The sequence below is a fragment of the Mixophyes fleayi genome, chromosome 3 (assembly GCF_038048845.1).
Source record: "Mixophyes fleayi isolate aMixFle1 chromosome 3, aMixFle1.hap1, whole genome shotgun sequence".
In the NCBI taxonomy this organism is placed as follows: Eukaryota; Metazoa; Chordata; class Amphibia; order Anura; family Limnodynastidae; genus Mixophyes; species Mixophyes fleayi.
The window spans coordinates 330,043,372-330,065,525 of record NC_134404.1 but is presented as its reverse complement, the minus strand read 5'-3'; the positions used below and the strand labels follow the sequence as shown (position 1 = coordinate 330,065,525).

General features: G+C 40.5%; 1 protein-coding gene across 1 annotated transcript in view; it reads left to right on the top strand.

The window, feature by feature from the left end:
- USH2A (usherin) overlaps positions 1 to 22,154 on the top strand; it is a 558,840-nt gene that overhangs the window by 500,683 nt on the left and 36,003 nt on the right. The window contains exons 62-64 of the mRNA XM_075204257.1: positions 5,164 to 5,391; positions 6,731 to 8,244; positions 11,315 to 11,624. Of these exons, the coding sequence (XP_075060358.1) occupies positions 5,164 to 5,391; positions 6,731 to 8,244; positions 11,315 to 11,624 (2,052 nt within the window). The remainder of the gene's footprint in view (positions 1 to 5,163; positions 5,392 to 6,730; positions 8,245 to 11,314; positions 11,625 to 22,154) is intronic.

Below are 22,154 nucleotides of genomic sequence, written 5' to 3'. Positions count from 1 at the left end.
ATAGCCAGGTCTCTTTCATAACCTGTCTGTTCATAAACTCTATTTTGTCAGTTCTATTGTCGTAAGATGCTCCTAAACACTTCCTGTTTCCATTCTCTTGAATTTTAACTTTCAGTTGCATAACTGCTATGTATATATATTATTTAGACAGATTATTTAAAAAATTGTCCAGCCTATGGATATAGTACAATATTTACTACTGTAATATAAGATAATTAAAAAGTCCAGATGTATAGGCTTGATTTCTGCCCTAACGAGTTGAAAGATTTTTCAATCCTCTTATACTGGTTCAGAGAGCAAATCGGCACTCGTGTGTAGCCAATGGGGAAGACTTAGCAAACCTTCTTAAAAAGAAAAGTGGAAGTGTTGCCCACAGCAACCAATCAGATTCTAGGTCCCATTTATCTAGTACATTCTAGAACATGATAGCTAGAATCTGATTGGTTGCTATGGATAACACTTCCACTTTTCCTTTCTAGAAGGTGTGAAAAATGTATCCCAATGGATCCATATTAAAAGCTCAGATGGATGCATATTAGTTCTGTTCTTGCTTATATGTTAGTGTTACATTACTTAGCACTTATATTTCTATGTGGTTCTAGTAGTCTATGGCCACACACATTGCATTTGTATTTTTCGTACAGAAGACGTTAAATGATCTTCCAAACTTAGAGTCCTTGATGGCACTTTGTATTTCATCATGAATTAAGACTGGTGCGAGTTAATGGCTTGGCTCTACTTCACATTGTGATCAGTTCCAGTAGCTTGTCCTAGCTCTTAAAACCATAACCCCACAACTCCTGCTGAAAGAGTAATCTGGAGGGGTATCAGAGCAATCATTTTAATAAAAATAAAGTAGAACAAAAACTACAATGGATTAACACATGACCAGTGATATGGAAAAATATACATTTCAAAGCCATTTTCCATTTAGCATGTTCATTTTACCATTAATGCACTTTCTCCACTGTCATTCTGTTCTTGTCTCTGTGACTAGCAGGGGAAATAGTCAACGTGGACACCAAGTTACAATATTCATCACTTATTCAAAAATTGAATAAACAAGTAAATTTGATGTGTAGAATTTTTATAGAATCGCTGTCAACATTTTACAATTATTTAATTTTGCACATTGTTGCCTAGTTGATGCACCTAATGACATTACACTGTCTGGGCGGACCTTGGAGAACTACAAGAGCCAGCATGTCATGTTTGAGGAACTCGATTATAAATGTTTACATTTTAAACACTTATCTGCAATGAATATTGACTATTGTCTAAATCTTTTTAACAAATAACTTATAAAGTTGATTTTATGTTTACAAATCCTATGGATAGGAGTGCCTCGTACACTACTTTGTTAAGTTGATATCTAATATCAACTGTATTCCCTTTAAACTCTAGATTCGTCTAGTTATGAGAGCACCCCCTCATATTGTATGTTAATTATAAACCATACTAATTTGAGGTTTATCCTTACCTTGGAGCGGAAATTGGGTACCGGGGCCACTCCACTACGCAGTCCAGATAGCTGCGTATCAGATATTAAAATACGTTGACTGTTGCTGCCAAATAAAAAATTTATGTATATGCCCTCTCATCAACGAAAACAAGAGGTATTGACGCAATTGAACTCCGCCCTCTATATGCTGCAGAGGATGGAGGAGCAGAAAAAGGCCATTCAAGCCTACACAGCCACCTACGATGGGCCACGTGTTTGTGCCGCCCACTTGTGTCGCTTAGCTTAGACATCCAGCTACCTTGGTGCAACGTTTTGGACTAAAAACAATATTGTGAGGTGTTCAGAATAGACTGGAAATTAGTGGAAATGAATGTTATTGAATGTTATTGAGGCTAATAATAGCGTAGGAGTGAAAAAAAAAAACCAAAAACTGGATTTTAGCACTTTTTATGCTTTTTAAAAAAATAAATCAGAACCCAAAATCCTAAATCAGAACCAAAACCTTTCGTCGGGTGTTTTGGCAAAACAAATCAGAACCCAAAACCTCAAGCTAATCAGAACTCAAAACACAAAACACTAAGAGTGGCCGGTGCACACCCCTAGTTTGTAGCAGTTGTTTAAATGCCGGCTGCTATGTTATTACAGGTAGGTGTCTCTTTATTTGATTAAACGTATTATTTTAATGTATTACTGAGAATAAGGGTAATTAATTTACGGGCCTTTTGAAGGTTACAAGGCCACCCAAACTGTATCAGATTGCCTATCACAGGTTTAGAAAATGAAATGTAAATGCCTGATTGGTTGCTAAGGGTTACAGTACCTTTTTCCTGTACCAATATTCTCTTTCATGTCAGTTTTTAATAAACTCTGCTGTAAGGCTTCTTAGATAACTATCGCAATAAATCTATCAATATAGTCCAAGTCTAATTAAGAAGCTTGTTTTAATCATATTGATAGCCAGCTTAATTTTATAAACCAAAATGTTATACCCGGTATGAATTTTAATTCCAGCATTAAAGTTTACCCTGTACTTTGTACACTGAGTAATGAGGAGTTAGTGTGTGTGTGTGTGGTGTGTGTGTGTGTGTGTGTGTGTGTGTGTGTGTGTGTGTGTGTGTGTGTGTGTGTGTGTGTGTGTGTGTGTGTGTGTGTGTGTGTGTGTGTGTGTGTGTGTGTGTGTGTGTGTGTGTGTGTGTGTGTGTGTGTGTGTGTGTGTCTCCTTAAAAAAGCTTAGATTTTAAGAATTGCAGCCATAAATGTTTATTAAAAGATTCTATAATGAAATCAGTTTTGTTGTGTTTTAATAGCTGCCTTGAGTGTGTTAGATAAGTGAGCGAAAGTTGTTAATCATTAAGTACTCGGGTTGCAAAAAGTACTTGATAGTATTGCCACCTAGGGGTTACAAGGAACTCTCCACACGGAAATAAAACGTAATTGAACAGGTGCTGCTATTGACAATATGCATATGTTTTTTGCTTTATTGCCCACATGCTATCCATGTTTCGTCTGGTTAAAGATACTCCTGAAACGTCCCCAGGCAAGCAGCAGTTTTATATATAATCTGTTAGAGGTGATTACTATTTGCATTCCAGAAGCCCTCCCTTAAGCTGCTACATTGCCTCCGTAGCCCCAGCAAATACCCTTCTATATATTTTCTGCATTATTCATCCTCCATGTGTTTGTCCAGTTTCCCATGTAAACAAACCGTTTATCATACAGAGTTATACCCCTCCATTTGAGACAAACACATTTTTAATTTTTCATGAAGCTACATTTCATATCATAAAAAAGATGAAGACGTCTGAAAAAGCGTCTGTGATTTGTGCTGCGCTGTTCAGTAAGGAACCGCAGGAGGTGCGAGGTTTTAAATTGTAGATTTCCGTGGAAACAGGAGTGTCCTTATCATCCTCAGCAATGTCCTTGTGTTTGAATCAGAATTATTTCTCTGGTTCTGTAGGCTGGTTGGAGTTATTGCTGCGTTCACTAAGGAGTAACATGTCTCTTGTTCTGTGATCTGGCTGCTACTACTGGTATCTGTTCCTATTCTGTATTTCCAGACAATGGCACAATACTACTTCTCTTGTTCTGTGTTCTGGCTGCTGCTCTTGGTATCTGTTCCTATTCTGTATTTTCAGACAACGACCCACTACTACTTCTCTTGTTCTGTGTTCTGGCTGCTGCTCCTGGTATCTGTTCCTATTCTGTATTTTCAGACAACGGCACAATACTACTTCTCTTGTTCTGTCTTCTGGCTGCTGCTCTTGGTATCTGTTCCTATTCTGTATTTTCAGACAACGGCACAATACTACTTCTCTTGTTCTGTCTTCTGGCTGCTGCTCTTGGTATCTGTTCCTATTCTGTATTTTCAGACAACGGCCCACTACTACTTCTCTTGTTCTGTGTTCTGGCTGCTGCTCCTGGTATCTGTTCCTATTCTGTATTTTCAGACAACGGCACAATACTACTTCTCTTGTTCTGTCTTCTGGCTGCTGCTCTTGGTATCTGTTCCTATTCTGTATTTTCAGCCAACGGCACAATACTGCTTCTCTTGTTGGGTATACTGTTCTTTGTTTATGGGGCTTATTTTTTAAGACCTGGTCATAGCGCCATCATTTGTTATTAAAATGTGTACGGTCCCAGACTGATAAGAGTTATTCTTTAGTTTCGTCAGGACATTCTTAAGGGATATGTGCAGGATTGACACAACTTGGGATGTCAGTTCCATTTTGTGAACAAAAAAAAATAAATTAGTTGACTATAGATACAAATAGTTAAAAAATAAAAACATATTTAAAAATAATTAAAAAAAATAAAGCATTTTTTCATTGATTATCATCTGCACATCCTGAGATGGCGATAGCAAAAGGAGAACTGCGGTGGTATTTCTACCTCTGTGATCTTTATTAAATAGTCTAGCTTTGCCGGTGGTGACCCCTTAATGTTTAAGGCGAATCGAGTGCAGAAAAAAATATGATATTTTGTTCCAGACAGTCTACAAGAGTAGTGACAAATGAAAAAGAACAGAATTGGTTTTGGATTTATTACAGTAACGAATAAAGTAAAATGGGGAGAGATATGATGATGTGGGCGATTTGTACAATGTTAAATAAAACCTACACATCTATTAGGCTCCAATAAATTATAAATCATTATAGGGTAGCTGAGTAGGGTGTACAATAAAACATGGGCACCTCAGACCCAGATCTGGACTTGTGCAAAGAACAGACGTAAGAATAAGAGATCACTGGTAAGTCACTATCACAAATAGTATAATTCCCAGACATCAATCCAGGAAGAGTGAGTGCCAGCTCCTTCTGTGTAGACATGTGACATTTCTTGGTCCTTGCTGATTGGCTTATTTACATTCCGTGCACTGTGATTGGTCTGATTCTCCAGTGGTATTAATCATTCATCAAATTAATTCACAAATCGCTGAAATTCGTCCAAACTTCAGAATCGGGACAAACCGATTTGCCCATCTGTTGTAGTGCATAAGGAAGAGAAGGAATGTGAAAACTCGGACTATTGTCTTTTCAAATTCACTTGATACATGTCAGCTAAAATCTCCAACTCACATGTAGATGCGTTAGACTAGTACAAGTAGCATAAAACATTTATTTTGGGAACAACTTTCAAATATCCTACCTAGTGCGTTGCCTCTGTATATATGTGTGATGCATGTGTTTTTGTTTTTGTTTTAGGGAGCTACATACGAAGCTAAAGTATTCGGGTTACTTCCTTCTTCAACATATCACATTTGTATTGAGGCCTCCAATAGCGCTGGGGGCGTGGTCAGCGCATGGATTTCTATAAAGACCTGGGAGGCCGCACCAAGCGGGCTGAGTAACCTCACAGTGGACAAGAAGGAGAGCGGAAAAGTGTTGCTACTTACGTGGTCACAGCCAATCAGAATGAACGGAATACTGCTGGTATGATATCGCATACAATAGGGATGACATCACCGGTGCATTGTTAATGTTTAGGCATCAGTTTACATAACATTTTATAATACAATAAACCTGACAATTTAGACCTAAAAGAAAATACAATTTGTAATGTACTTTGATAGCAGACACAATGGACCTGATTCATTAAGGAACGTAAATGCTGATACGTGCCATATTTAGCATAAAATTGCTCTGCGTATGCCCAAAACTAAACCATATGCCAGTGAACGCAGCAATGGCCAATTCAACTCCAAGCGCAAAGGACACTTACAGCAGCCTAGGATTTCAGCGGTGGAACGGGGAGGAGACTGAGCGTATGACTGAGCGTATGAGAGTAGTTGATGTACAGTAAGGGCGTGCACACAGCGGCGTCCGATTCAAGCTTTAGACATCTCTAAGATACATGTTCTTCTATCGTATCACTTGCACCATCTACAGGTCAGGTGTACGTGCCGATTACTAGTGATGACGGCTGTGTATGCCGCTAGAACATGTGTTTGCAATCAGAAGCAACTGCAAAAAAATATTTTATGTACAGTAGATATTAATAACATCCTAATAAATGTCTTTTCTGGAGGACTAAAACTGGATATTTTTTAAAATGCTTTGTCATTAATGACTATATTAATAGCAGGTGACACAAATTAAATTTTTTTCTTATTATTTCTTTTTTTTCTGTGTGTTCTGATGGGTCTTTATATTCCAAATATGTATTGGACATATCCTGCAGTGTATTGTCTGTCGGAGCAGAGCGAACCTAGACATTTCTTCGGATCTGCTCCTTGTTGAATACAGACGTGTAATGCCCGATTTATGTGCGTTTTAAAAAAAAAAACGCAATTTGCATTCTTTTTGCGTGCCTTAATGAATCAGGCCCAATATATAGAAATAATCAATAAAAAAAAAATGAGCAGGGAGACACCTACTGGATGCTGACTGTATTACACATGTTGGGCCTCATCTACTTGGATGTACAAATGCGCTTTTTGTGTATGAGAACAGATGTACACCGTAAATATACAGTAGATACATAAATAAAATAGGTTTAGGGCTCCTTTACTTTTCTCTGTTTTAAATGTTTTGGAAATGTAGGTATACTTTATAAGGGGCCTTATAGTTGTATTACCTTTATATTTATCTAATAATAAGTGGTGAATGTCTAAGAAATATTCTTGTTACAGTACTTTATCTAATTCCTATGACCAAGCTGGTAAATCTGCAGAGTTAGCCTTTCAGTACAGTTCCATTACTTGCTTTCTCTTCTCCATAATCCCTTTATCCCCCTTTTTATCATATTTTGTATCTTCTTTCTTTCCCTCAGATGTATAATGTATACAGTGACGGTAACCTTGAATACAGCGGACTGTCCCGGCGGTTTCTACTCCGACGTCTTGATCCGTATACAGTTTACACGTTGGTTCTCGAAGCTTGTACTGCAGGTGGATGTACCAGGACTTTCCCTCAAGTTGTCCGAACAGAAGAAGCTTCTCCATCCTCTCAGTTTCCACCTCAAATTACATCACTCAATTCCAGCCACATTCACCTGACTTGGGTACCTCCAGTTCATCCAAATGGAAAAATTATACGATACGATATTATTAAACGTTGTACCCAAGAAACCTCTGTAGGGAACCAGAAAAGCTCGGTTGAAGACGTTGTTTTTAGAGAAATTAACACAGAACAAAATGTGTTTACGTATACGGACGAAGGACTGCAACCTTGGACACATTATGAGTATAGAGTTCGAGGATGGAACTCCGTCGGATTCACAGATAGCACATGGACCGTAGGTCGGACCAATCAGGCAGCGCCCAGTTATATTTCTCCCCCTAAGTTACTCCACGGGGATAAAGGTCCCTATCAAGTTATTATCCGGTGGACCAAACCAGAAGAGGAGAATGGAAATATATTGTATTACAAGTTGCAAAAAAATAACATTACCTCTGCCTTTAGTTTTGATTCTGCAACATTTAATTATACGGATGAAGATCTACTTCCTAATTCTGAGTACACCTTTTCCATAGTAGCCTGTACATTAGCAGGCTGTGCCGTCAGTGACCCTACACGCATAAAAACATTAGAAGGGCCACCTGGTTTCGTAAATCCACCCAGTGTTCAGCCCCTCAGTGCCATGGAAGTCAATGTCACCTGGTCTCCTTCATCCATAAAAAATGGGGAGATCACCAAATACATAGTTCAATTAGATAATGAGACCTATTTTGCCGGAAAAAGATTATCAAGTGTTATATCCAACCTCCAGCCTTTCACGGTGTATAATATCAGCCTTGTTGCCTGCACCAATGGCGGCTGTACGAAGAGCTCACCTACTTTGGTCAGAACGATGGAATATCGTCCTTCCCACATAAAGGCCCCAAGCGTAACAGTTACAAGTGCACATTCCATTAAAATATCATGGCAAAGTCCGGACAAACCCAATGGGGAAATTAGAAACTATGAGCTTCGTAGAGATGGTCTACTGATTTACGTTGGCTTAGATACGTACTATCATGACTTAGGGTTGGAACCCGGCACAGAATACACTTACACCGTAGAAGCCAGCAATAGTCAAGGGAGTTGCTTAAGCATTCCTGCGAAGATGAAGACTCACCCTTCCTCGCCCTCCGGGATGGAGCCACCTCAACTGCAATCGAAAAGTGCCAACGAGATACTAGTGACATGGAAAGGTCCTCTGAGGACCAATGGAATCATACTCAATTATACGCTCTACGTTCATCACCCGGCTGAAATGAAAGAGAGACAGTATTATTTTAACAATTCCTTCATTTCCCAGAATGGTCATTCATTTGTAATAAAGGAGCTGAAACCATATAATCAGTAAGTACAAACATGTTTCATTTTCGGGGATGTGGTCGTATTTCAGACACCAGAAATGTCGGCAGTTATCCTGTCGACTTGAAAATGTCGGCAGGCTAAGTATAGACACTTCCATTCTGCTGACAGGTTCAAAATGTCCACAGTGTGATTATCAACAGTCAAATGTCGACAGTCACAATGTCGACATTCACAATGTTGACAGTCACAATGTCAACAGTCACAATGTCGACATTATAAGAGCATTCTTTTAATGTCATTATTGTGACGGTCGATATTTCCAATGTCTGAATTACATACCCAACCCCATTTTCGTATGATAAGAGTCTGCTATATAAGATCATCTTGATTTAAACTTCTGCATTGTATACTTTATATAAAGCTTATGGCAAGGGAAGTTATACAGATATATGGCACATTAAAATTAGTTTTGAAGACAATTGACACTACAGTAAAGATCATTTACAAACCTTTAAATATATCTTGTATACAACTAACCCATGTTCACATTTAGTTTTTTTGAACCATCCCCGTAAAAAATGTTCTGCAATACTGTTTGTGAGTTTGGAATCTGAACAATGGAAATAGTATATACATCACTTTAACGTCCAGACTACTAACATTTTAGGAACACATGGAATAAATACAATGTCAGTGTCCCCTCTCTCTTATAATGAACTTAAACATAAGTGAGGATAAATTGAGAAGTGTTTTAGGAGAAAAACAGAAAAGTAGAAAGGGATGCTCCTAAAAAAATAAGTACCGGTAGATGGATGGACTTTGAAGTGAGCATATTACTCTTTACATTTTCGGTCAGTCACATGACCTGTTCCAAAAACTGTAATATGGGCGGAGCTTCCGAAATTGCTGTGGTTCACAAATGTGCTTTATTGTGTGCATTCCCAATTCATCTATTTTATCTGCGAAAGTGTAGTACTGCTTTTACAGAAAAGAACCCCGGTACAGAGTTAGGTAGTATAAAATGCAGGAAAGTGTTCATAAGCAAACCTGCTAAAAAACCTGCTGTTCACAGTGGGCCTGATTCATTAAGACACACAAAGCAAACATAAATTGCAGGCTTGTTTTAAAAGGCACGTAAAACGGTCATGCGCGTGTCCCTATTCAATAATTGTCACTTATTAATAATATAGTCATTAATTAGAAGAAAAAAATAAAGATAAAATGTTTTTTTGTCCATTTATTTTCAAGCCAATAAATTTATTAGGATGTCATGAACGTCTACTGTACATAAAATGCATTTTTACAGTTGCTCCTGATTGCAAACACATGTTCTAGCGGCATACACAGCCGTCATCATTATCACTCAGCACTTACACCCGACCTGTAGCCGGTGCAAGTGATATGACTTAAAAACAAGTACCATAGAGATGCCCAAGATGCGCTAGAGTTTGGCACACCCACTATTCATGTCAATAAGAGTATGCACATCTTCCAAAACTATTACCTAGTCTCTAGCAGTTTTCATCTGCTTATTATTGTCTACACATTATCATTTCTGTATTGGGTTTTTTATTATTAGTATGCCGTCCACCCCGTCCACCCTTCCAGTTGGGGTCCCTCAGGGCTCTGTTTTGGGACCCTTACTCTTCTCTCTATACACCTCTTCCCCAGGTGAACTCATCAGCTCCTACGGCCTCAACTATCATCTCTACGCTGACGACACCCAACTTTGCCTCTCCTCTCCTGATCTCTCTCCCTCCCTCCTCTCTAGGGTGTCCGCCTTGCCTCTCTGCCATCTCCTCCTGGATGTCCTCTCGATTCCTTAAGCTTAACCTCGCCAAAACTGAACTCATAGCCTTCCCTCCCCCTCGCTCCCCGCCCCCTTCTGACCTCTCCATCACTGTCGACAACACCTCTATCTCCCCTGTCCCCCAACTTCGCTGCCTCGGGGTCATCCTCGACTCCTCTCTCTCCTTTGGCCCCCACATAGAGAATGTGAGAATGCAAGAGAGAGACTCTTGCTAAATCCTGCCGCTTCCAGCTGCATAACATCGCACGCATCCGGCCCTTCCTCTCCCAAGATGCCACTAAATGTCTTATTCACTCTCTGATCATCTCCCGCTTGGACTACTGCAATCTCCTCCTTACTGGTCTCCCCCACTCTCACCTCGCTCCCCTTCGATCTGTACTTAACGCTGCCGCTAGGCTTATCTTCCTCTCTCGCCGCTCCTCTTCTGTCTCCCCACTCTACCAATCCCTTCACTGGCTCCCCCTACCCTACAGAATCCTGTTCAAGCTCCTCACTCTCACATACAAGGCCCTCGCCAACTCCACTGCACCCTACATCTCCTCCCTCCTCTCTATTCATGCTCCATCCCACCCTCTTTGATCGGCCAATGACCATCACCTCTCTTCCCCCCTGATCACCTCCTCCCACGCGCGTATCCAAGACTTCGCCCGCGCTGCCCCCCTCCACTGGAACAAACTCCCTCCCTCCATCAGAACTTCCCCAAATATGTCCAGTTTCAAACGGTGTTTAAAAACTCACCTTTTTCTTAAAGCCTTCCAGTCTCCCACTTAACTTCCTACCTTTTCTTCTGACTCTTCCCCTCCATTCCCCTTCCCCTATCCCTATCCTCCGTTCCTCCGTCTCTCCCTCTCTCCCCTGTGTTCTCTGTCAGTCCACCCCTCCCCTTAGATTGTACGCTCCTTTGAGCAGGGCTTTCTCTCCTCCTGTCTTCACCACTTTTAACTCTGCTCGCCAGCTACCCTGCCTTCCTCCTCGAGGACCCTCTTCCCGCGTCCCTTCTTGCTCCCTCCTCTTCCCCCTGGGGGTCTCCCTCTCATCTGTGCCCTCCCTCCTAGGTGCCGTTGCTGGTTGAACTTCCCCTCTCCCCTCCCCTCTAGCTGTGCCTTGAGCTCACTGAGTTACTGTGATTATTGTTTACTGTTCTGTGCTGTCTCACCTCGTATTATAATCTTGTCTGTCCCTGTACGGCGCCGCGGACACCTAGTGGCGCCCTATAAATAAAAATTATTAATAATAATAATAATAATACTAAAGCAGAGCTTGAATTGTTATAGACAACTTGATATACTTTGTTTTTTTAAGGTATGAAGCAAAAGTTGAAGCTTGCACCTTACTAGGATGTGCTTTGAGTGAATGGGTGACTGGTCATACACTGGAGGCACCCCCAGAAATACAGCCTCCACCTCTAATAGACGTACAGGCAAACAGCCAAGTGCCATTACTGGCTTGGAACGGTCCCCAACAACCAAACGGGAGAATCACAGGATATGAAATTTATCGCAGGAGATTAAATGATGTGCGGGAATCAGTTTCCACTGAGTTGGTCTTTAAAGGGTCATCAACAACATTTCAGGATGTCACTTTGGAACCGTATACAGAGTATGAGTATCAGGTATGAACAAATATAACAAATCCATTGGTAATTTACGTTATTTGTCTTTTTTCATACCCATGTAATTGATTATTAAATTGTTATTATAGGAGACAGCTAAATTGTTCTAATTTGTATTTATTTCATTATGCTTAACAATTCCTCATTTTTTATAGACTAGTTACAATGGTCCCTGATTTCCATTGTCAGTACCAGTTTTGGAGATTTACACTTGAAAGAATATTGTGTGTGACAAGTTCTTGCTTTTAACATTGATAGACTGCATAGTAGCACTTTTTGTGTTCTGAATTCAGGATCGTCTGTGCCCTGTATGCTAAAGGGTAACTCCACTGAAAAATTATTTGCCTAATTAAAAGAATTAATAAAATAATTATGCCGATTATTATAACTTACTGTAATACTTAATATGACATCTGAAATAGTCTGCTTAAAATGCAGCAACATGCAGCTGCTATTGGACAAATAAGACTGACACCTTAGCACACTCTGCAATAATGGAAACAATCAGTGCAGTGCAAAGTTCATTTCCATGGTTACAGATATTTCAAAGGAGTGTCAGTCCCTAAATATCTGTCAAATGGCAGTAACAGTGTGTTTCTGAGTGTTAAGCAGCCAATTTCAGGCATAAGTACTATTTCAAGTATCAGACGTTATTATAGTAGCTTGTAATGCCAGGCACAATTTGGCAGCAATTTTTCGAGTGAAGTTTTCCCTTAAAAGTATCAAAAGTGAATACAAATGGAGTTTTACTCTGAGGCAAATAACATGATGTGGCTCTATTTGCTTGGCTTGTGATGTTGGGCCAGTAGTTACAATTTTACAAATCTTTTATTATTGGTTCAAACAAAAGAAAATCCTTCAAATAGATTATTCTGGTATAAAATGATGTTTAACATGTAACTTTTAGCAATTTCTTATTATTTATGACATTTTTGAGAATTAAAAAAGAGAATATTACTCCAAATTCCAAAATTGTCCTCTATGTGACTTTGGAAACTGATTCAATGGCATTAAAACACTGGAATTCATAAATTATTATTATTAATAATATGTATAATAAAAATAATAAAAATAATAATAATAACAATAAAATGCCCACTTGGTGACTGACACTGTGCCATGTCATGTCCCATATGAACATAAAAACCATACAGCAAAGCCAGAGAGCAGTGTATCTATTAAAGTTGCGGGAGGGTGTACATGCCAATCATTATATCCTTGTGTCTTTCAATTTCAACATGTACTAAAACTTGTCAGGTTAGAAGCAATAAGTGGTATAAACACTGCACATTAAAGGGTGAGCAGGTTGTAGTCTAACTGACAAGCACAAAGAAGTGCCCCGTTGTATGAAAGTGCTACAGTCAGACACAGCACAGGTCCATCTGACCATATAACTTCTATTCTATTCACATATATACACTACAGAGATTTATAATGCCCAATTTGCCTTCACAGATAGAATGCTAGTGACCGATATACAACACAGAGTGCATTATGGTGACCGATATACCACACAGAGAGCATTCTGGTGAACGCTATACAACACAGAGAGCATTCTGGTAACCAATATACAACACAGAGTGCATTATGGTGACCAATATTACAACATAGAGAGCATTCTAGTGAGCGATATACAACACAGAGAGCGTTCCAGTGAGCGATATACCACACACAGAGCATTCTAGTGACCAATATAAAACACAGAGAGCATTCTGGGGACCGATATACCACACACAGAGCATTCTAATGACCAATATAAAATGCAGAGAGCATTCTAGTGACCGATCTAAAACACAGAGAGCGTTATAGTGACCGATATTACAACAAAGAGAGCATTCTATTGAACGATATACAACACAAAGAGTATTTTAGGGACCTCTATAGAGTACTAGTGACCTAAAGAGAGCATTGGTTGACAATACAGAGAGCATTCTAGTTACCACTATTCATAACACAGTAAATACATGTCTGCCCACAGTGTTCTGCAGACCGGCAGATCTCTGTTGTCTTTACAATGAAGGCCCTCACAGACATTCCTGGTGGCTTTACAATGTACTTCCCAGATCGCTGGTGCGTCACAGACCCATATAGATTACTTAGTGGTCCTGCTGTCCCGCTCTGATCTCAGTGCACTGGAGAAGAAAGTTGGCTGTGCTAGGATGCCATGATACCCAATAGACAGCTCCCAGCACTTATCAGCATTGATGAATGGCTGGTGCTACCCACCAAAGAGTGCTGGGACAACCCAACAGACAAGGGGACACAGGCAAGGGGCCAATTTCCCCATGTCACCCTTGCCAGTCTTCCTCTGTACACAGTTTACATCCATTTAGGGAGCAATGTTCTAAATGTATAGAATTTACTTTGGTCCTTGTATATCAATTGTTTGAAACAAAAGGTTCCTATGGGGCAGGGACCAATGTGAATGAGTTCTCTGTACAGCGCTGCAGAATTAGTGGCGCTATATAAATAAGTGGTGATGATGATGATGATGATGATAACTGGTGCCAAGTCCAATTTACAGAGCCAAACCTGATGCCAAGTCCAATGTGCAAAGCCATAACTGATGCCAAGTCTTATATGCAGAGCCATACCTGGTGCCACGTCCAATATGCAGAGCCATAGCTGGTGCCAAGTCCAATATACAGAGCCATAACTGGTGCCAAGTACAATATACAGAGCCATAACTGGTGCCAAGTACAATATACAGGGCCATAACTGGTGCCAAGTCTTATATACAGAGCCATAACTGGTGCCAAGTACAATATACAGAGCCATAGTTGGTGCCAAGTACAATATACAGAGCCATAACTGGTGCCAAGTACAATATACAGAGCCATAACTGGTGCCAAGTGTTATATACAGAGCCATAACTGGTGCCAAGTACAATATACAGAGTCATAGTTGGTGCCAAGAACAATATACAGAGCCATAACTGGTGCCAAGTCTTATATACAGAGCCATAACTGGTGCCAAGTACAATATACAGAGCCATAGTTGGTGCCAAGTCTTATATACAGAGCCATAACTGGTGCCAAGTACAATATACAGAGCCATAGTTGGTGCCAAGTACAATGTACATAGCCATAACTGGTGCCAAGTCTTATATACAGAGCCATAACTGGTGCCAAGTACAATATACAGAGCCATAACTGGTGCCAAGTACAATATACAGAGCCATAACTGGTGCCAAGTGTTATATACAGAGCCATAGCTGGTGCCAAGTACAATATACAGAGCCATAACTGGTGCCAAGTACAATATACAGAGCCATAACTGGTGCCAAGTACAATATACAGAGCCATAACTGGTGCCAAGTCTTATATACAGAGCCATAGCTGGTGCCAAGTACAATATACAGAGCCATAACTGGTGCCAAGTCTTATATACAGAGCCATAGCTGGTGCCAAGTACAATATACAGAGCCATAACTGGTGCCAAGTCTTATATACAGAGCCATAGCTGGTGCCAAGTACAATATACAGAGCCATAACTGGTGCCAAGTCTTATATACAGAGCCAGGGCCGGACTGGCCATCTGGCACTTCTGGCAAATGCCAGAAGGGCCGATGGCCAGATGGGCCGGTTGCTAGCTGGCCGGCCCCATCGCTCAGCACACAGACTGTCATGCCAGAATTCAGCATGACAGTCTGTGTGCTGAGCAGTGGGGTCGGCACTACACTTACTTCCTGGTGTGGTCGCTCCTCCCCTCTCTTCTATGAATGGCTCTGGAGATGTCACATGGGACGAGCACCATGTGATAGGTGCCGTCCCATGTGTTAGGAGAGACTGTACAGCGCGCTGCGGAGCGCACAAGGTAAGAGGGAGGGGGTAGTTTGTGTGACAGGGGAGCTATATGTGTGACAGGGGATCTATATGTGGACAGGGGAGCTATATGTGGACAGGGGAGCTATATGTGTGACAGGGAAGCTATATGTGTGACAGGGGAGCTATATGTGGACAGGGGAGCTATATGTGGACAGGGGAGCTATATGTGTGACAGGGGAGCTATATGTGTGACAGGGGAGCTATATGTGGACAGGGGAGCTATATGTGTGACAGGGGAGCTATATGTGTGACAGGGGAGCTATATGTGTGACAGGGGAGCTATATGTGTGACAGGGGAGCTATATGTGTGACAGGGGAGCTATATGTGGACAGGGGAGCTATATGTGTGACAGGGGAGCTATATGTGTGACAGGGGAGCTATATGTGTGACAGGGAAGCTATATGTGGACAGGGGAGCTATATGTGTGACAGGGGAGCTATATGTGTGACAGGGGATCTATATGTGTGACAGGGGAGCTATATGTGGACAGGGGAGCTATATGTGGACAGGGGAGCTATATGTGTGACAGGGGAGCTATGTGTGACAGGGGAGCTATATGTGTGACAGGGGAGCTATATGTGTGACAGGGAAGCTATATGTGTGACAGGGGAGCTATTTGTGTGACAGGGGATCTATATGTGTGACAGGGGAGCTATATGTGTGACTGGGGATCTATATGTGTGACGGGGAGCTATGTGTGACAGGGGAGCTATATGTGTGACAGGGGAGCTATATGTGTGACAGGGAAGCTATATGTGTGACAGGGGAGCTATATGTGTGACAGGGGAGCTATATGTGTGACAGGGGAGCTATATGTGTGACTGGGGATCTATATGTGTGACTGGGGATCTATATGTGTGACTGGGGATCTATTTATTTGTGTGACAGGGTATCTATTTATTTGTGTGACAGGGTATCTATTTATTTGTGTGACAGGGTATCTATTTATTTGTGTGACAGGGTATCTATTTATTTGTGTGACAGGGTATCTATTTATTTGTGTGACAGGGTATGATTATAGTGTAACAAAAAATAACACAGAATTTACTGACAGGCGCCAATAAAAATGGGATCGACAAAGTTAAAAAATATATAAATCAAGCTCTGAATGACAATGAATACAAATTACCAAAAAAATAACCCCCAAAAAAATATCCAAAGAATGACCTTTATGATTATAGTGTGTATGTGTGTAACAGTATAACTATAGTATGTGTGTGTGGGCCGGTGTATGACCATAATGTGTGTATGGGTAGCTCTTAATATAATGTGGGAGGTAGGCTGTTAATCTAATAGGGAATTGCAGGTGGGGGCTAATTATTGGGTGCTATTCTATTTGTGGGGTGAAGATGGGGGCAATTTAATAGTGGGGCCTATCAATTTCAGATGGGGTGATTGGATTTTTAATTTAATGCTGGGGTGCTTTGGAGAGAGGGAAATAGTTTTATTTATTAAATGGGAATACTATTTAATGTCAGGGCTAGTTGGAGGGAAATAGATGTATTTATCAAATGTGAATACTAGTACTTTAATGTTGTGGCTGCAGTGAGGCCTAATTTTAAAACATGGATGCTATATTGATTTAACACCAGGGCTAAATTTCATCTGCTCATTTTTTTCTCCAAATAGGGCATCCAACATTCCAGGATCCAGACAAGCAGCAACTGATCTAAATACACCAGCAGCCACAAGTGGTGACCATGACAAGACAGGTAGGAGAGACCAGGACAGTCTACCAACTGTTCTGAATTTGATTTGTGACTGTCCCACTTAGTCAGGATTTGGTCTGACTACAAGGACAGTTGGGAGATATGTCCTGCTTTACACTGTACTGCTTGTTAAGGCAGAACTGCGTGCACCTAACAGTAGTGCACACTGTATTGCCTTTGCATTTGTCAAAAATTTGTCTAATAGCCAAATTGCATCATAGGAGCCCCCCCTGACTTAAGTGCCCGGGCCGCCCGAGCCTTAATCCAGTTGGTCAGCAGGAGGATCTGTGCTCCGTCCCGGACAGGGCACAGCCTGCAGAGCAAGCCGTGGAGCGCTAAGTCTCACGAGATTTATTAATCTCATGAGACTAAGAGCTTCCCTGCTCACTCTACAGGAATGTCAGCAGCATCAGAAGCATAGATAAGTACAGTGGGCTGGGGGTGTCATAATGTATCTGGGGGGGTGGCGTAATGTGGATGGGGAGGGCCTGATAAATGTAATGTTTTATTATAATGTATGTATCAACGCACCATTTTGACCACGCCCCCAACATAATGTAGCTACGCCTTTGGCGGCACCGCCACTGCACTGCGGCACACATTTTTTTTTTCCAGCTTATCAACAGAGGTGGGCCTGTGTGCTTTAAATGCCAAGGCTGATTTTTAGTCCCAGTCCGGCCCTGTACAGAGCCATAACTGGTGCCAAGTACAATGTACAGAGCCATAACTGGTGCCAAGTCTTATATGCAGAGCCATAACTGGTGTCAAGTTTTATATACAGAGCTACATTTGGTGCAAGTGTAACGCACAAAGCAAAAGTCACTACAGAATACAAAAATGCCTAATTGAGCAAATGATTTACACTCCGGGGGTCAACATTTTTGTATTTACAGATATGCATAGTTTTGATATTTAAAGTGCATGCAAGCTAAATAAACATAAAAACTGTATTAATCACTTGTAGAAAGATGCAGATATTCCTTTTCCTACAAACCAACAAAAAGCAAACTCACATGTGTGCGACTCCGAGCATTCTGTATAAAACAGGTCTGCTAAGGAGACACCAGCAAGTGGGCCAGGGGGCAGCTATTTATTCACAGTGGATGAATTGATATGATTTCCTTGATTGTGTGTTTTTATTTATGAGGCATAATTTATGAACAGTGAAAAGCAAACTAAGATGAGTGATGACCGGAGGGAGCACGCGGCATAAATCACTGGCAGCTGAAGAACTGGTGATTTTGATCGAATCTATTGAATCAGCTGTTGCCCTTAGCTATTAAAGATATTGGAAAGACCTTTTAATATCTCCTTATCGCTCTCTTGGGAAAACCATAACTATTTCATTACACACCCATAGGAAACAGATTATTAAATAACTTGCCTTTAGTGTTTTGCTTTTTTTTCTATTATTAATGACTTTTATATGGTATATGCGCTCGCTGTATGCTAGTAGCATCTTTTACAGTGATAAATTCGTATTATTGCCACCATGATAAATATGAAATTGTAGAAACACTTGTTTAAGACATCAGTAATTGGTAACTTTGCATTACCTGCAGTTTAAATATATTTAATTGCTTTGTATGTTTTATCAGCCTTTGTGCAACCAATTGGCGCAGGTGGATAAATCTATTTGATTGGGTGGCTAATTATTTGGGGAACAATTCAGGGCGTGACCTGTTGGGGGGTATTTGAGGACTATAATTGAAAACCCTTATCTAGAGGCGGAGGTGGTATCATCATCATCATCATCAACATTTATTTATATAGCGCTACTAATTCCGCAGCGCTGTACAGAGAACTCACTCACATCAGTCCCTGCCCCATTGGAGCTTACAGTCTAAATTCCCTAACACACACACAGACAGAGAAAGAGAGACTGGGGTCAATTTGATAGCAGCCAATTAACCTACTAGTATGTTTTTGGAATGTGGGAGGAAACCGGAGCACCCAGAGGAAACCCACGCGGAGAACATACAAACTCCACACAGATAAGGCCATGGTCGGGAATTGAACTCATGACCCCAGTGCTGTGAGGCAGAAGTGCTAGCCATTAAGCCATCGTGCTGCCCAATGGTATCAAGTATCGCCAGCTACTGTAGCAAATCACATCAGTTCACAATGTCTGAATCATTGGCATAGTACTTCTTTGTCTGATGGCTGAAAATTATGCGTCACTGACAGTAAGTTTACTGATAAGTTGTTGACCCTGTTGTTGGGCTTCTTGTAGCGTTCTGAGCCTCTGTGCTCCGGTCGTAAGAAAAAGATGTGCAAAAAAAGCATCAGTACATATGTATGACTCAAAAACAGTTCAACTTGCGCGCCAGGCGTACGAGTGTGTACTTACACCTAACGATAGCGTAGAGATGCACAATATTAGTAGAAAATGCTAAAGCCACATTATCTTATCTCTACAAAATATAATAATGTAATGAAGTGTTATATATACAAGAGAAAATATTGTCTTGAGGGTTATTAATAAATGTGAAAGTGGCATTTATAAAATATAAAGCAATACAAACACAGCCGCATCCGGTTTCCTCTTTAGTAATCCAGCCGGGAGTCTTCTGTCCTGCAGTAGTCCAAATAGAAGTGACAAACAGGTAGTGTGAATAGACATCTACGACTTGATATACTATAGACAACATGCTAACGAATGACATCAGCTGGAGAGGCCAATCAGCAAACAGCCAATCAGGAGACTGGGAACACTTGAAACCAGATTGTGTTGGCTGAATGTGCACAATTATGAATCCAGAGGCAGACAAGGTGCATATTTCTTGGGGTCCTTTTCAAAGATGTTGCTCCTGTCTAGATGACTCCACCCAAGTCTAAAAGTTCATTAAGTCAAACAATAGTAATGAATATTAGTTACCTAATTTCTGTTGTTCCTCTTGATCCAGTGGATCACCTGATATCTGTAACAGTCCTGCAACGCTCTCCTAACTTCTTCCACTTCCCCATATAAAGAGACAGCTGTGTCGTCAAAGACCCTTCTCTTTAAATTAGAGATGCTCACTGACCCCCATTAACTGGTCTTGGTTTTGGTTTTGGATCTGGATTAGCTTCGTGTTTTGGTTTTGGTTTTGGCAAAACCGCCCTTGTGTGTTTTGGTTTTGGTTTTGGATTTTTTAGAAAAAAATCCTAAAATATGCTAAAATTATATAATTTTGCTCTTTTTTTGATCCTACATTATGATTAACATCAATAACACTAATTTCAAGTAATTTTAAGTCAATTTTGACCACCTCATAGGTCACAATATTATTTTCATACACTTTCTGACAAATACTGCAGCGACCTGGCTGGATGGTAAGTGACAGAGCAATGACTCAAACACACGGCAGTTCCTAGCACATCTAGGACACATTGGCACACAGCAGTGGCAGAAAAGAAAAATGGTGCAAGATGGAATTGTCTTTGGGCCCTCCCTCCCACCCACCATTATGTTGGATCTTAAAAAGGAATCCAAAAATCGCGACATCCGAGATCCGTTTTGCCTCGTTTTCCGTTCTGAAAAAAGCGTCTCGGCTCAGTACTCGGATCCCCTAAGTTCGGGTGTGTTCAGTTCTCGAGGAACCGAGCCTGAGCATTTCTACTTCATGTGAATGGGAAATTCATGGAGGAGTGACATTGACCACACGTTATCTGTTTGAAGAAACACTGAATTTTGCCATTTACAATGTTGATTGTTATTTATGATATTAGTGAAAGAACACGGATGTAAACTGTCACTATACTTACTGACAGTCAGTAAAATTATCGTGAAATTATCAACTGACAGCTCAGCAAATATTTGACAACTTCCTGACGCTGCGTTACTATGTATGGAAGGACCACACTAGTGAGTTTGAGGCACGATTGGTGTGTAAATCCCTATTTCACCTCTAGTGGGTGCTGTTGCTTTCGCTTTTGGAAAACTATCGATGTGTCAGTAAAATGCAATTTGTCCATCATTTTTTTTTTTATATAAAGATGTCAGTAAGAAATATTTACAAGGGTTGGAGAGATATTCCTGCCAATATTTACATTCATCCAGCCTATGGAAAAAGAAAAGGCATACTGTGCAGTTTTATGTAGATACACAATAAGACCAAATAGTTAGAATTGCATACAGAACAATAGAAGTTACGCTGTGCAACTGTAAATACATACAAAACTAGAACGGATATTGAGAATTGAATCCAGAATAGAAAAATAAACTGTATTGTTCAAGTTTTTTTTTATATATAGAAAATAGCAGTTACATGAGAATTGCACATCGCATAGAAAACAAGGTGATTAGTGCTGAGCAAGTTGTCTATATATACAGAATAATAACAGATACTGAAAATTTAAACCAGCATCAAAAACAAGAGGAGTGTGTAATTCATTTTTAAGAACCAATACTGAGAGCAAAATAAGGCACTCACAGGTCTTTTAAAAAAGTTAACATATTAGGATTAACGCATTAGGACAAAAATTCGCTGTGACCAACTTACCAACAACAGTGCAAATGCACCTACCAACTAGAGATGCTCACTGACCCCCGTGAACTGGTTTTGGTTTTGGTTTTGGATCTGGATTAGCTTCGTGTTTTGGTTTTGCTTTTGGCAAAACCACCCTCGTGTGTTTTGGTTTTGGTTTTGGATTTTTTAGAAAAAATCCTAAAATATACGAATATCACATAATTTTGCTCTTTTTTTGTTCCTACATTATTATTAACCTCAATAACACTAATTTCAAGTCATTTGCAGTCAATTTTGACCACCTCACAGGTCACAATATTATTTTCATACACTTTCGGACAAATACTGCAGTGACCTGGCTGGATGGTAAGCGACAGAGCAATGACACAGACACACGGCAGTTCCTAGCTTATCTAGGACACATTGGCACACAGCAGTGGCAGAAAAGAAAAATGGGGGTCCGTCCTCCCTCCCACCCCTCGCTATGTTGGATCTTAAAAAGTAATTAAAAACTTGCGAGATCCGAGATCCGGCAACGTCGC